At 38.3% G+C, this 14,999-nt stretch overlaps 2 protein-coding genes across 4 annotated transcripts in view; one reads left to right on the top strand and one right to left on the bottom strand.

The window, feature by feature from the left end:
* cdc40 (cell division cycle 40 homolog (S. cerevisiae)) overlaps window positions 1–13,633 on the bottom strand; it is a 29,239-nt gene extending 15,606 nt beyond the window's left edge. Inside the window, exons 1-11 of the mRNA XM_041805556.1 lie at window positions 13,427–13,633; window positions 12,970–13,056; window positions 11,503–11,632; window positions 11,320–11,406; window positions 11,063–11,202; window positions 9,839–9,935; window positions 9,163–9,302; window positions 7,052–7,126; window positions 6,610–6,655; window positions 2,822–2,923; window positions 111–226 (exon numbers count right to left, since the gene is read on the bottom strand). Of these exons, the coding sequence (XP_041661490.1) occupies window positions 111–226; window positions 2,822–2,923; window positions 6,610–6,655; window positions 7,052–7,126; window positions 9,163–9,302; window positions 9,839–9,935; window positions 11,063–11,202; window positions 11,320–11,406; window positions 11,503–11,632; window positions 12,970–13,056; window positions 13,427–13,618 (1,212 nt within the window). The 5' untranslated portion in view covers window positions 13,619–13,633. The remainder of the gene's footprint in view (window positions 1–110; window positions 227–2,821; window positions 2,924–6,609; window positions 6,656–7,051; window positions 7,127–9,162; window positions 9,303–9,838; window positions 9,936–11,062; window positions 11,203–11,319; window positions 11,407–11,502; window positions 11,633–12,969; window positions 13,057–13,426) is intronic.
* A 1,105-nt stretch (window positions 13,634–14,738) lies between these two features.
* Window positions 14,739–14,999, top strand: part of wasf1 (WASP family member 1) — a 114,331-nt gene continuing 114,070 nt past the window's right edge. For all 3 annotated transcript variants that reach the window (XM_041805416.1, XM_041805415.1, XM_041805413.1), the window contains exon 1: window positions 14,739–14,857. The gene's annotated coding sequence lies outside the window, so the exon portion shown is untranslated. The remainder of the gene's footprint in view (window positions 14,858–14,999) is intronic.

Raw genomic sequence — 14,999 nt, 5'->3', positions numbered from 1 at the left:
TGCTCCTGTGGGCAGAGTTTGTATACACAGAAACTCCTTTGTGCTTGTGCTTGCTCAATTGGGAAATACACATGAGGTGGGATTGGATTGTTTTGCAGCGCCGGCTTTACCTGTACAATCTTCTTATCTGACATGCCGGCCACAAATAGGTTCTGTTTGTCCTCGTCTGGGTTGAACTTGACGCAGTACGGCACCTTCCTGTTGGTGAAGCGGGAGATACACTGGCCTGTGGAGAGGAGAGGATGGAAACAGAAAGTCAGAGTTGCAGAATAATCCTCAGTGGTGGCTCGGAAAGGTACACTGAAGTTTTTTGGAAATGTAAGGACACGGCAGAAACTTTCAGTGCTGTTTGCTCTCTGTCTCTGCAGGCAACTGAGCTGTAACACAGAAAAGTATTTCTTTATGTTCATTCAGAAGAGGTGAACCACAGCAGGATGCAAGGACAAGAGCTGAGAAAAAAGGAAATTAAACCAACTACAGCAATGAGAGGCTCTTTAGATAAGAATTACAAGTTTTTTTTACCGACATTATGTGTGTATTAAATCTATAATTGATGTGTTACTCCTTATCATGAGTACATTGCAATCAAAACCACCCTCCACTAACACAACAGCAGGAAATAAGAACTTTAAACTAGACAAAACTTTAAAAACCTTATAAAAAACACAATACATTAAACACTCTTTAACTAAAGTGTATAACGGCTCTAACAACTGTATTTGAATGTTGTGGCTCTAAGAGGATGGAAACAGAAAGTCAGAGTTGCAGAATAATCCTCAGTGGTGGCTCGGAAAGGTACACTGAAGTTTTTTGGAAATGTAAGGACACGGCAGAAACTTTCAGTGCTGTTTGCTCTCTGTCTCTGCAGGCAACTGAGCTGTAACACAGAAAAGTATTTCTTTATGTTCATTCAGAAGAGGTGAACCACAGCAGGATGCAAGGACAAGAGCTGAGAAAAAAGGAAATTAAACCAACTACAGCAATGAGAGGCTCTTTAGATAAGAATTACAAGTTTTTTTTACCGACATTATGTGTGTATTAAATCTATAATTGATGTGTTACTCCTTATCATGAGTACATTGCAATCAAAACCACCCTCCACTAACACAACAGCAGGAAATAAGAACTTTAAACTAGACAAAACTTTAAAAACCTTATAAAAAACACAATACATTAAACACTCTTTAACTAAAGTGTATAACGGCTCTAACAACTGTATTTGAATGTTGTGGCTCTAAGAGGATCCTGTGAACAAGAGGGGGAATTAACTCCTTTCTGCCCTCTGCTGGACTGGCAATCTGGAGGTGAGAGGGGTGGAAATGGAAACGAAGGAGCAGCAGGGAGAAAAGAGAGGAAAATATGTGGCACCAATGAGATCATAGAACCCAAATAGGCAAAAAAGACCAACACAATATACAAATATTCTTCAATAGGCCCTTTTATAAAAATATGAGAGACCACATACTAATTCTGCCGCCTCGCTGAAACATCTGGCACAACTGTATTAATAATATCAGACATGGAGCTCTTCAATTCCTTTAACCTCAGGTTACATACAACATAACCAAGGTCAAAGACCAAACCTCACCTCTGCACTCGTTCGACACACTCAGAAATCTCCGTCTAAGGATGCATACCCAAGAAAAAGACAACCCCACCACCAACAAAGGCCCAACAAAAACCCTCCTAGCCACACTGCCCATTCCATTTTTTTGGACAGGAGCCAACTCCCCCCTCTCAAAGCCCTGAACAACAGATGTTCAAGACAAAAATGCACACAACAGAGGAAAAGACCAAAGCAGTTCATGGACCAGATCCCTAGGCAAGGACAGAATACAGCTGTTATCAACTTGAGCAGCACTGAACTCCCTATGTGCTGCCATGAATATGTGAAACTGTCAATGTGGAATGACAGGTAAGTCTGTTTGATGGGCACTGCTAAATCTACCAGCACTTTCTTATTTAAATAGGCACACTTCACTTTTTTCTTGCCGATGCCTTATCAGTGCTTTCCAGTTTATTTTTATCTACATTTTTGGTGTTTATTATGCCCGCATCTTTCTTAATAACAGGTAGGGATCCCATAATATTCCAATTTTTTTCAGACTTTTAGACTTTAATTTAAAGTGATAATTTGGGCCAGCTCCATGGCAGTACTGGTGCCACTTCACTAATTTGAACAGAATTAGAAGCCTGGGAAGGATTGGTTAGAATTGAATTATCTTTTACATAAATAATGTAATTAAGAAGTTTACAAATATCAGCATGTATGTATTCAAAGTGCTGGCCAAACCAGTTGTCCAATCCCAGTTGTCCAGAAATTCAGAAAACCTGCAGCTGAAAGAAGCTGGGATCAATGTTAAGAATTTTTGCTTGATTATTTCTTATAGACGATGTATCAATAGTCAAAGAAGTACAAGTGCAACTTCACTCTGTATATAAAGGCAAAGTAGTCACAATTTACTGAAACTGCCTTCAGTGGAGTTATATCTGATTTAAGGAGTTATTCAAGAAAGTTCAGTTCTGCTGCTGTCATTCACATCTACCCGATGTCTGTTAGGATCAAGGCTACATCAGATTGAAAGCACACTATGTTATGATTTCCCTTTGTATGTACATAATAAAAGCAAAGAATTTCCATTCAAGAGTATCACTGAAAAAACTGAGTCCTGAGTTTTCTTCTTGTACCAAATGCCTCAGTGAGAGTGTATTGAATAAGTGACACATTCATGCGGAGTACATCTCACTTGATTCAGTCGTTTTGAAGAAACACAGCGTGAGGCTGTGAACAGAGAAGAGACATCAGAGCGGTGGAGCGTACCTGTCTCAGAGTCCCACAGTTTGAGGTAGCGGTCGTAGGCGGCGCTCAGAAACTGCGTCCCGCTGTTGTTGAAGCAAATGTCTCGCACTGCTTTGCTGTGGCCTGGAGAAGAGGAGGGCATTTATATTACACATAGATAAATATATTAAAGATGTTAGCGTGTCTAGCTCCTGCTGTCTTCCTTTGAGTCACATTTCATTGGAGAAAAGTGGAATTTGGTTAACACAAATCAAGGGTGTTAAGGAAGAAAAGTAAGAGAGACAAGGGAAAGTAAATCTTAGGGTAGGAGAGGAAAAAAGAAGGAAGAAAAATGTACACACTTCGACTGTCTTTTCAACTCTTCTCCCCTCCTGTTTTCTCTCCTTTATCCTATCTGTGCAGCCTTTTGGCCTCGTCCTCATTCAGCGCAGGTGATGTGTGCTCCCCTGTGGGTTTCAGGATTCGCAGACACTACCCCTGTTAGAATGGGCTTTTTTATCAGGGCTACACCGTTTCCACGACGATAACAAAGCCCACTGAGGCTAAGTGCCTGCCTGCTCTCTTTCTTTAACCTGCGTCGCTGTCAAAGCGAAGCCAAGGACACCACTGCAGAAAGCTGTGATAATGTGTGTTCATTAAATACAGATATGTATACTCCAAAGATACATTTACACTTAAAGTGCTATACAGGCTCATTAATGTACAATTTCTATGCTAATAAATTGTTTAGAAAAATTCAACAGGTTAATAATTCTAACTGGCTACAGTGCCTAAAAAAGGATTCAAGTATCAAAAATAAATTAAAAAGATTTTTATCTCCACTAAATAAATATAAACCAATCTGATTGTAGCTGAATGACCTTGAACGTAATCTGACTGCATTAAAATGGTGTTTAAAATTCAGAAAACTGAATGAGGGATATGATTAATTGTTTTAACCAGGAGCTCACAGCACTGATGGGCAACATTTTTACGGGTTAATTACAGCTGCAGATGATGGAATAGACAAACTGAACCAATCTAGCAAAAAGTGATAACATTTGGCTAACATTAACCTTACTTATAATTGCACAGCTCTTGATGGTGGTATCCATGTATTATTTATCTGGTTATCTGTGAAGCAATGCACCTATTTCTTTATACATTTCTTAAATTATACATTCACTGGTTTTTTTCAGCAGCTCTGAGAAAACAATGGCATGGATGCTGTCAGCTGTCAACTTTATAGTTTGAATTATGCCAGGAAAAGACGCAGCTTCACACTTCTCTGAGAGGAGAGTGAGAAAAAAAGCTGAACTTCAACTTCTGAGAGAGAAAGATGGTAAAATCAATCAATCAATCAAACTTTATTTATAAAGCGCTTTTCATACATAACATGTAACTCAAAGTGCTTTACATAGACAAATAAAAACATTGCCTCAAACCCACCCACCCACCCCCACATTTTGCTTAACATAGACAATTAAAGTCGTTCCCTCACACCCACACACCCGCAACCACCCTATCCCACTATCAAACCCCCCCAGACAATAGTTACATGAACACCCACTCACAAACACGCACGCACTGTAAAAAGGCCACATTATGGAGTGGTGGGAGGAAGAAGGTAAAAAAAAGTGGCCTGGTGCCTTGCATGTGTGAGTAACTCCTCAGTACAACAGCATTTACAAGAGGGATTTGCTGCTTTTGCTGGTTTAAAGGTTAAATAAATATTAAAACATCAGTTGTAAAGTTTTTTAAAGCTAAAATATGCATCATTTTGGTTGACATCAAAAAAAGATGATTGTAAGTCACTCACATTAAACTGATTGTTCCTTCGAATAAACAAGTATCTAATCTGTTGGTTTGTGCGTTTATTACCTCCACCAAGGAGGTTATGTGATTGGCAGGGTTTGTTAGTTAGCAACATAACTCAAAATGCTATGGACAGATTTTGAGAAATGTCATAAGGAAGATTGATTAGATTTTGGGAGTGATCCGGATCATTGTCTGGATCCAGGAATTTTTAAAAGGATTCTTTACTATTGGGGGACAGGGCTAATGGCGGAGGTCTGCGCTCACCGAGTGCTTTTCTAGTATTTCATGTTTCAGGTCTGACTCTAACAACCAGTCAGGGTTAGCTTGTATATAATAAATCAATGCATCCTTTGTAGTTTTCTCTAGTTGATCTGCTGATCCACCAACAGACAGCCCCCCTCTGACAACAACAACTACTTCCTGTTAGACAATTTTTTGTTCAAGCGAGGTCTTTTCAGTTTGTTGCAGTGAAATTGTTAACTTAATTTCGCCACTTCAATATGGTTAATAGGTGTTAAAAGAAGTGTTTGAAATGTCTGCAAGCTATCCACATCATAACCCAGGAGTATTTCACATCTCGATTCCTAAACCAGTTAACTATGAAAAATGGTGTCTTTAGATTCCACTCTGTGGAAAACCATTGACCTCATCAACAATCACGAAGAAGGCTGACAAATGTTTGAAGGTAAGTTAAACATTTTCATACGGAGTATGGGATGTTCCACTAATATAAAGTAGCTACAATGTTATCAGATAGCTAACATTACATTAATGCAAGCATAACACAAGAAAGACGCTGACATTCTTTAACATTTGATAAGTAGTGTTAACATCAATTTGTTGCTAATGCAGGTCTGGTCAGGCAGATCAGAATGTAAAACACTTCTTTTTTGTAAGCAGATGCTTTGTTTATTTGCCAAAGGAGACAGGGAGGACAGCTTAAATTAGCCAACATCACTAGCACCAAACGATTATAACATTTTAAAACATTTTAACAAGTTTTAAAAGATTTGAAGTTATCTTCAAACAGCCTTCAGCAGCTTTGAATGTATTTATTTTTACTATGGCTAAGTTTAAAACGGAATTGGATTGATTAATTAAATTATTACCAGACACTTTGCACATTTCCGGTTGCTTAGATTGATCTGCTCGATGTGGATTAATGAGGTCGAGCAGTGGCCAGAGAAAAACTTTTATGTTTGCAATTGTCCCATTGGAAAATAAGCATAGATCTTTTACAGTAAATTGAAAAGCCTTGTGTTTTAACCAGAAAGACATATTTTCTAAAATGTCTAGATACAGAGGATAAAAAAAATAAAGAAACTAAATTATCTATCATTTTTGTGATTACAGTTGTCAACACAGCAGAAAAGAGAACATGGAGCAAAGCCGCAACAACAAACTGAAACCTAATATTTTGTACATCTCACACTCGTGGTGAAAAAAAAAAACCTAGCATCTGCAGCCCTGCTTCTTCTCCAACCCACTCAGCTAGTCACTCTCCATCAGTTTACTCACTCCTAAACTGTGTTCTCTCTGCCTGCATGTCAACTCCTGTGTGTGTCTGTGCCCTCCCCTGCCCCTCAAACCCCTCAGCTGCTGAATAATGCATATCCTGTGAAGGAGCTGACAGGCAGAACCGCAGCTGCAAACAATCTCTATTCAGACAGTGAGCTGCCTCCGGGAAGACTGACCTGCACACATTAGGTTGCTACCCCCTCGGACCCAATCTATTTACCAAAATAAATAAATAAATAATCCACACACTTTGTGTCAGCAGTCAGCAGACATGTCATTAGTGTTGCAGTAATGCTGAGCCCGCCGTCTGTCACCGCTCTGTATTTCCCACAAGACTGCATTCGTTTTTGACCTCCAGCATATTTCATGCCAGCATGTTTGCTGATGATCCTCTGTTGTTCATTAACATTTTACTTTGGTGGCCAGTATTGGAAAATCCTGTTTCTTTTCCATGGGATGCATTTATATCATTGACAAAATTTGAGATCACTTACCAATGAACGTCCGTATACATCGTCTCTCGCCGTATACTTCCCACAGCTGTGGAGAGAGCGGCAATAAACTATAAGCGAACACAGATGTTTGTGTTTCTAATGAAAAGAGTTGGTGAGCTGTCATGGAAAAAACGACAAGTTATAATGTGAAGCTTTTAATTTAGTCTTGATCAACACAGTAAAACCAAGCTAGCTCACCAAATTGGCCTTTTCACATCAAGGCTAAAACTGCATTTTGGTTCTTGTAGCTTTTAACAAGACTGGATTTCTCAGAGGTTTGCATAGAATCTCCTCAAAAACAGCATTATACAAAGAAACTTTAAAAACTTAATCTACATTTCTTAAAAAAAAAAAAAGGTAAAAAATGCACATGCTTGAACTCATTTATTATCAACTGTTAGGTTTAGGTTAGGTTTAAAAAGCACCAAAAACAGCTATTTACCTTAATCTTGCAGTCCATGGAGCAGGAGAGAAGCAGATGACCAGATCTGGGAAACAGTCTTATAGCACTAACACCCTGTGAAATACAGAGGGGGAAACAGATGCATTTAACCATGATTGTTTTCAAAGGGACAAAGCCCCTTTCTGTACTTTAGAAATTTTACATTTTCAAAAATGTATTTATTTTGAGTTAAAGTCAAATAATTTGGGTTGAAATTCGCAGAACTGAATTATACTATGACGCCACAGTTGTGCAGATTTTGACTTTGATGAATTCAATTTGTGCCTTTTTGGAAAATAGCCACTGACCTATAGCTATAGTCTGTTATTCTTCATTTTTTTTAAGTCCATTTTGTTGTTGAGAATGATTTTTGATTATTTTTTGTTGTATTTACTTTTTTGAAATTAATGAATGAAAGTCTTTGTACATCAATCAAACTTTACATATCAATACCCTGTAAGGATCAATCAAAATTCTCTCTGATAACGTCCCATAGTCAAAGACGGATCTGACATTGTGTGAAGAAATTAGTGCGGACCCCATAAACAAATAAAAACTGAAGTGAAACTCGTGTAATGGAGAAAGGTGGACATTTTTGGCACTGTAAGAGGAGTTCTTGAATGCAGCAAAAGCTTTTCTTTCTTTCTTTAGTTTGAAGCTGTTGTCTAACCACCCCTTCATTCACAAGGTCTCCTGTTTCAGTGTCAGAAAATGTATTTTCTTCAACTTCCGGTTGCCAGTGTGGCTCGCCGCTGAAAGCCTTTGATCTGCCGGCTCACTGATTGGCATTTTCATTCATAAGGAGCTTTGCATTGACTGTTTAAGGTTAAAGGGCGGAACAGGAGACAGATCTATGTGTGGACACTTCCAGGTGGATTGGGATTTATAAAGGTGGAATTGCATGAAGATGCGTGTGCTGAATCTGAATTCTTTTGGGTGCATGCAAAGTTGGGTTTTTGGCGCATGTGCAATTTTAGCATGGATTCAACATATAGTTTAATAAATGAGACCCCAGGATTGGTGTATTAAGGACTGTATCCTCTGTATATGGGTGCCTGCTCTACCACTAGAGCTAAACCAACCGCCAAGACAAAATGTTTATATGGCAACATATTGTTATCCTGACTTGTGAAAAAATATCAAATCACTGGTGACTATCATCAATATTTTATTTTCAAAGAAACTATACATTTATCAGATATCTGTACCAATCTGACGCAGGTAACGTGAGGGAAGATAATTGGAGGAAGAAGACATTTGGATGAAAGGAAGTGAACTACAGGATCATGTCAGGTAAAAATGAATGAAGGATGAAGCATTTTAAGGCAAATCTGTCACTCAACTGCAGTGATGAAATGCAGTATTTTTGCATTTTACCTTTTAAGGTACATTTTATATTCTTCAGTGACACATACCACAGATACCATGATGTATCATTATATGCCAGTCTTGCAGAAATATCAGTTATAGTAGAAATTCTTTCTTCTGGTATTATTCTTATCATGAGCTCTTAACAAAGGGAGTCGCCCGGCAATTTTCACCCACAAACCATAATATAACCAGAGCAGATAGACCATGCAAACCATACTGATGCTCTAATAGATTTAAAAATTATCATTCCTCCAAACTTTCTTCCGAAAAAATTACCCCAAACTTTGGTAGCACTGTATGGGCCATTTTCTATCTATTATCTTGACATCAGCACTTCTACATGCTTATTATCTCCTCATACCTCTTTGTATTTCAAATTAGACTCCCGGGGCTCTAACTTCCTGCACAAAGCGAGTGAAGCCAATTTAAAACTTGAGTGATTTCTCCCTCCCGGAAGCACACAGACAGATCTAAAGCTTGGAACAGCTCTTTCCCGGAATAACCCAGTGTTTTGAACGAGACAGAATAATTCGGGTCTGTCTGTGAAAGTGGCTCTTTTTGGTTTTGTTATCATGTCATGCTAAAGTACCCAGGAGGGCTTTACTATAAGCCTCAGAAATGCTCAAAATGACTGTGTGCTGGAATTTTCCCTAGATGTTGCATTTCAGAGTTATTCAAACAGTCATTAGAAAATTTTCCTCAGTGGTGCACAAAGAAGGGCTAGGCCTCATCCCACTCACCTTTGTATGTCCAGACCAGACGTGAATTTGTTTCTTGGGCAGGTAACATTTGTCTGGAGCATCTGCTGAACGCAGGTTGACGCCCACGTCCTGTGGGATGTGGAGGTATGATCTGCCCTGGTAGTCATACATGTCTTTAACTGAATGAGGGGAAAGAGTAGAGATAAATAATTTGAGGGAAATCAAATGGCTTTTGGATACTGTACTAGGAATGTGAAAGTTCACTTAGAGTCATAGAGAGAAAGAAGAGATGTGCAGGACAACAGAATCAAAATATACAGGCGTGCAACTCTACAAAGGTTGCTAACATGTTGAACTTTAAACAGCAGATTTTTCTTTTAGCAGTCTTAATTTCCACTAATAAATGTGTAACTAAATGGAAATACCTTCCATGTGCTTTAAAAATAATAAAACAAGAGTCTAACCACTGACAACCTGGGTAAAAAAAAAAATCTCAAAATCTTGAAGAGTAAGCCAACTTTATCAGCTGAGTAGTACTAAGTGACATCATTAAACTTGTCTCAGCTTTTATTTGTTATTCGAAGCAAAAGTTGAAAAGGCACAAAAAGAAAATTTTCAAAATGCATGCTCACTCTTTGAAAAGTACCCACTTTACATTATTTAAAATAATAAATCATTGCATTATTCAACAGTATTTGCCAAGTGTCCACTGTACCATGCAGAATGGTCTTCTCCTCTGCGGGAGCCTCCTCCTCATTCCTCCCTTTCTTCTGCCTCTTGGCTGTGATCTCATCCAGCTCTTTCTGCTCTTCCTGGAAAATTTAATTAAGCATGAACCCTTAATTACCAAACAGATTTGTCCTGTGATACAGTGCTGAAGACATAGGCACACTTAAAACAGCTCCAACTGATTGCATGTGTAGTGTAGGAAGGATTATCCAGGCATGATTTCTGAGTCTGATCTGGAGACTGGATTATAAAGGTTTTACAGTGAGCATATTAGGAAATCAGTGAACAACATCCCCAATTTAGGGCTTCTGTAGCAACTAGTTAGTGGTAAATTCTTAACGTATTTCTGGTGTCGGTCCAAAACCTTGTACTTCAATTTTTATGGTTTTAATTTTGTTCCTAAAATCAGTGCTATTGGTCACCTTTTACGTCTGTCAGTGGATTCTAACCAATTTCAAAGCAATAAAAGGTGTCAAAAAGCTGCTGACCATGACCATTCAGTGTTAAATTACCTGAAAAATACAGGATTTGTTCGTTTCCTGAAAAGTGGTAAATCTGGAGATACAAGGTTTTGACCCAACACTAGCGATATGCAAATATGCTCAATACATGGTAATATCTTTCATACTGCCCTTGCATTGTCCATACCATCCTAAGCTAGAACACTATCTCCTACACCTGACTTTGCTAATTCTAGTATTTATACTAAACTTAAGTGCACCAAGCCTCACAGAAAACAATCATAGCTGTGCCAAGTCTTTTCATGCCTGCTCATGTGAGCAGTCGCAGAATGGCCATTGTCCATTGTCTTATCCTGTCAGATTTTTTGTCAAACTAACGACAAAAGATTTGGACAAGACGAACATAAAGAGATAGCAAATCAAGAGTTTTTCTGTAAGCCTATATTAATAATATTATTAATTGTGTCCATCACTTAGTTCTTTTAATCAAGTTTTCTTTACCAAATAGTGTTTTCTTAACATGGACTAATAGGAAATAATGAGAGAGTTTTTCAAATATATTTCAAGAGAAATCAGCACCCTCTGGGGAGGCGTCATAAGTACATTTTGTTTGTCGTAACAAATGCATATTGATTCCACATGGTCATCGGCCACATGAACTACAAATAATCGGTGCCCTTATCGGCCCGGTATAAACGGTATTGGTTGACTCTTAAATAAGACACAAACACTCATGCCAGAAGCATTACCTCTGATGGTTTGGCCCCATCTTTCTCATCTGCATATTTTGCCCATGGCCCCAGAAAGTTGTCGATCTCTCCTGCATCTCCACCTTTGACCTTTTTCCTTTTCTCTGTCTTCTTAGTGCCGCTCTCAAACACAGTTAGCCCTGGAGGAAGAGCCACCAGACATTATCAGTCACATTATCATCTCATCTAAATAATACTATTATGTTAATAAATAAACAAATAAATAAGGAGGTTTGTTTCACAGACAAATGCATCACCATTGTTTTTCTCTGCCTCATCCACTGCACCAATGTAGGTGTTAGAGGAAGCTTGGTGTGTGTCCACAGATGGATCTAAAGCATAACCTAGAAGCAGAGTGACGAGAAGAGTCATTAAAATTCAGTCTGGATCAATATATCAACCGCATCGTTCAAACCCGCAGAGGTCACAGACCAGCTTACCATACGTGGAGAAGGTTCTTCTTTGTTGTTCAAACATGAAGTCGTTGAGGTGAGCAGGTTCTGCATAGCCAGATAACATATTCCTGGGGGCGGCCATCTGCTGTGATTTGAATGGATTAACTGGCCCAAACTGAAAGGAAGCAACGCACATTTGACTTAAAATTCATATTTAAGTTTTTGCATTGCATTTTAAATGAGAAGTATGACCTTCAGATACATAACTTTCAGAGTTATGGTAGTTTAGCACATCTGGTCATACGTACATAACATTCAGTAGACAGGTAAGAGCACTAGAGGAGGGAGTTCAGAAGCACTCATAGCCATCACTAAGAATAAGCAGTACATGAGCTACCCATTGCTACAGGTTCCAAAATAATGTTAGGTTTTTTACCTTGGGTGCTGGCTTAGGGGTGCACGACAGTGGATTTTTAGCAATATCTGATATGCTGATCCTTGCAAAACAATTTTGGCAGATAATGATACCAATGTATACTCATGTTTTTTAATTGTAAAAAACAGTGAGTCTCTCCTTTGCTAAAAATTTACCTGTAACTCTTACTTTGACAGTCTTTTGTTTTGACACAAACATAAAACAAGACATGATTTGTAGATTGATTTCTCGGGGCAATCCTTACACCATGCTTGAAATACAAAATTCTTCTCAACTGCATAAAATAATCTCAGTGTAGTTCAGACCAGAAAAATGTCAGTCCTTGATAAGGATAAAAAAGAGTTTCAGTTAAGGACGTTTAGTGGATTCTTCTTAGAACTCCACAAACTTTGTTCATTCTGCTGATAGGTAAGAAGAAACTTCCCCATCTGCCCATGCCTTTAACCTTTAAGCAGTTATAAACCCATGTTAAAATCAAGACCACCCAAAGAAACGGTTCGGCCCAATCACGGGACTAGTTAAAGGGCCCTCAATGCATGGAAAGCCTCCTGGCTAACATTTTCCCAGGTCAGGCTCATATCAGCTTTAAAGCTGAAGCAGAAAAGGATCCAATATATTGTTTGGGTAATTGCCTCTCTTTTTCATTATCCCAACTTTTTTCAGGTCCTGGCATTGCTAAACAGATATCAAAGTTTTGCTGACAGTGAAATTCCATGGGCTAGCCTATAAAACTGATACTACCAAAAAAGATCAGGAAAAGGTTCCCCCTCGGTACCCCTTTATGAACAGCCTTTACAATGTCATGCCAATAATGTAACACATCCTTAGTCCAACATGATAAACAACCTAAAATGATCACAAAAGCTTAAAGTCATCAATTAGGGATTTTACTTCATCAAAACACACAAACAAGTTGAGTTGCTAAACAACACTGTCAGCGACATAACCCAGCAGCTCAAGTCCAGCATGCCACTTTGGAAATGGATGCACGTTGCACTGAATAGACATCTAAAATATAATCCTTTGTCCGACCACTAATTTATCTTAAGGTTTAAACTAGTACTTCAGAAACTTACCTCCGGTGCGAACATAGTTTCATATGTTGGATTATAAGTGACTTCTTTTAACGAAGGGTCCAGGTGTGTGCCAGTCTCAACAGCCTCCTGTTATGAAGACATATCAACAGTGACCGGTGAGGTAACACTCCAGTTATGTTCTTGTGAAATGTTAGGTAGAGAAACAATGTTTACGGTGAAATACATGGTAAATGATCATCTTATCCTTCTTATCCATTGCGATTTAATGTGGGAAGAAAACGATGTATCCTCCTGGCCACTCAATGTTTCCCGCTACATGTTTACGTCTTACGGGCGATAGTTAATAGCGCTAAGAAATTAGTGCCCACTTATTCAGCTTGAATTATATTGCATTAAAACAACGGGTGTATAAATGCTAAGTCCTACAGGGCAGATTTTCTCACTAAATCACTCCGTTGTGACGCTTGACGAACGTGAGCTAGCTCGGTTAGCTTACCTTCACGGCAACCTCGGGAGCAGAATTTAGAAGAGCCAGAGTCATCGTTTGTCCGGCCTGTAAAGGTCTAAGATGAGCCGTAGCGTCCGGGTTTGCTGGATCCGCTTTTTCGACATTGGTGTTAGATTCTGACTCGTTTTCTGAATCAGAATCGCTACCGTACGAAGCGAGGGAAGCTATGGCGGCAGACATCTTGGATGTTGTGAATCCGCCGGAAGCAGGAGGGCGGTACGTCCGGTCATGAAAGAAAATATAAAATGGAAAAATATGATAATTTTCGGACCTCAGTACCAATGCTCAGAACACATAAATTTTCACACAAAATGTTGAGTAATGACAGAAACAGGAATTGATTTTTTTTTAAGCAGAACAATAATTTGTATGGGGTCCTCAGGATTTTAAAATTATTTCAGAAACAGTACCAGAGATGGGAATAAATGTCTAAATATTATATATTGGTTTTCTCTCTTGAAAATGGACGCATTGTTTCCAAATTTTTAAAATTTAAGTGTGATAATGTGACAAAAGGTGAATGTGACATAAGTGACAAGACAAGCACAGAAAGAAAACTCAGAACAACAACAAACCAGGTGATATTCCTTTTTGGAAATACACCTGAAAATTAGGAAAGAAAAAACTCCCGAAAGACTAGCATTAATAGTGATACAATATAAAGTAACACTGGATGCAAGATTACAACAAAGGTGACTAAACTAAAAGAAAAACAAAACAAAAAACATACCAAATAATAATAATAATAATAATATAAAAAATATGTTAATAAAAAATTGAAATGAATACTCGTGAAGAACATAGAAATAAAAAGAGATGCATTAGTAATGTGCATACATTTTCGGCGGTTCCTTTTTTATTTACTCCCATTTGACATTTTTTGTGTTTTTTTTTTTTTTTGGTCCATTTTTGTCTGACTCTATGTAATATGTATAATCGATTTTAAAACAACAAAATTCTTAATATTTAACAGAATATACTTCTTTTAAGGAGTTTTGGAGCTCTGACACGAGGAGCACTTTAATTTGGTTATGTTTCCTTTCCAAGATGTTTTCTTACTGTGTTATTTTTACATAAAAAAAATGATGTTGCATATGACAATAAAAGTACTCCCCAGAAACAGTTCTTCGTTCAAATGTCATAATTTAATCTTTCTCTTTCAACTTTTGCTAGATCCATTTGTGAAAAGTAAATAAAGTATAATCAAATCATGGCGCAGTGGGCAAATTATTAAGTAATAATAGGTTTTTCTTCAGCTAGAGTTAAACAAATCATCACCCTCCCTGAAATCGATTGGACAGCACAACATGACGGTTTGAGATAAGTAGCCAATACAGCGAAAGAGCACGTTATCCGCGAGCCTCCCACGAGCACGGCAGCAGTTGCATGGGCTGCTTCTCGCGCCCCAACAATAGAGTGGTAAGTACCATTATCGCGGATAATAATAGGGGCAATTTCATGTGAATAACTGTCAGTCACTCTCGTTTCTCAGAAAAAGCACTTCTCTGTCGCAGAAGGGTCAAACTAACGGATATCCCTGTTTGTTATCGAACCTGTTGTT

The sequence above is a fragment of the Cheilinus undulatus genome, linkage group 14 (assembly GCF_018320785.1).
Source record: "Cheilinus undulatus linkage group 14, ASM1832078v1, whole genome shotgun sequence".
NCBI lineage: Eukaryota > Metazoa > Chordata > Actinopteri > Labriformes > Labridae > Cheilinus > Cheilinus undulatus.
The sequence above is the reverse complement of the archived record's forward strand: the minus strand, read 5'-3'. Positions and strand labels throughout refer to the sequence as shown.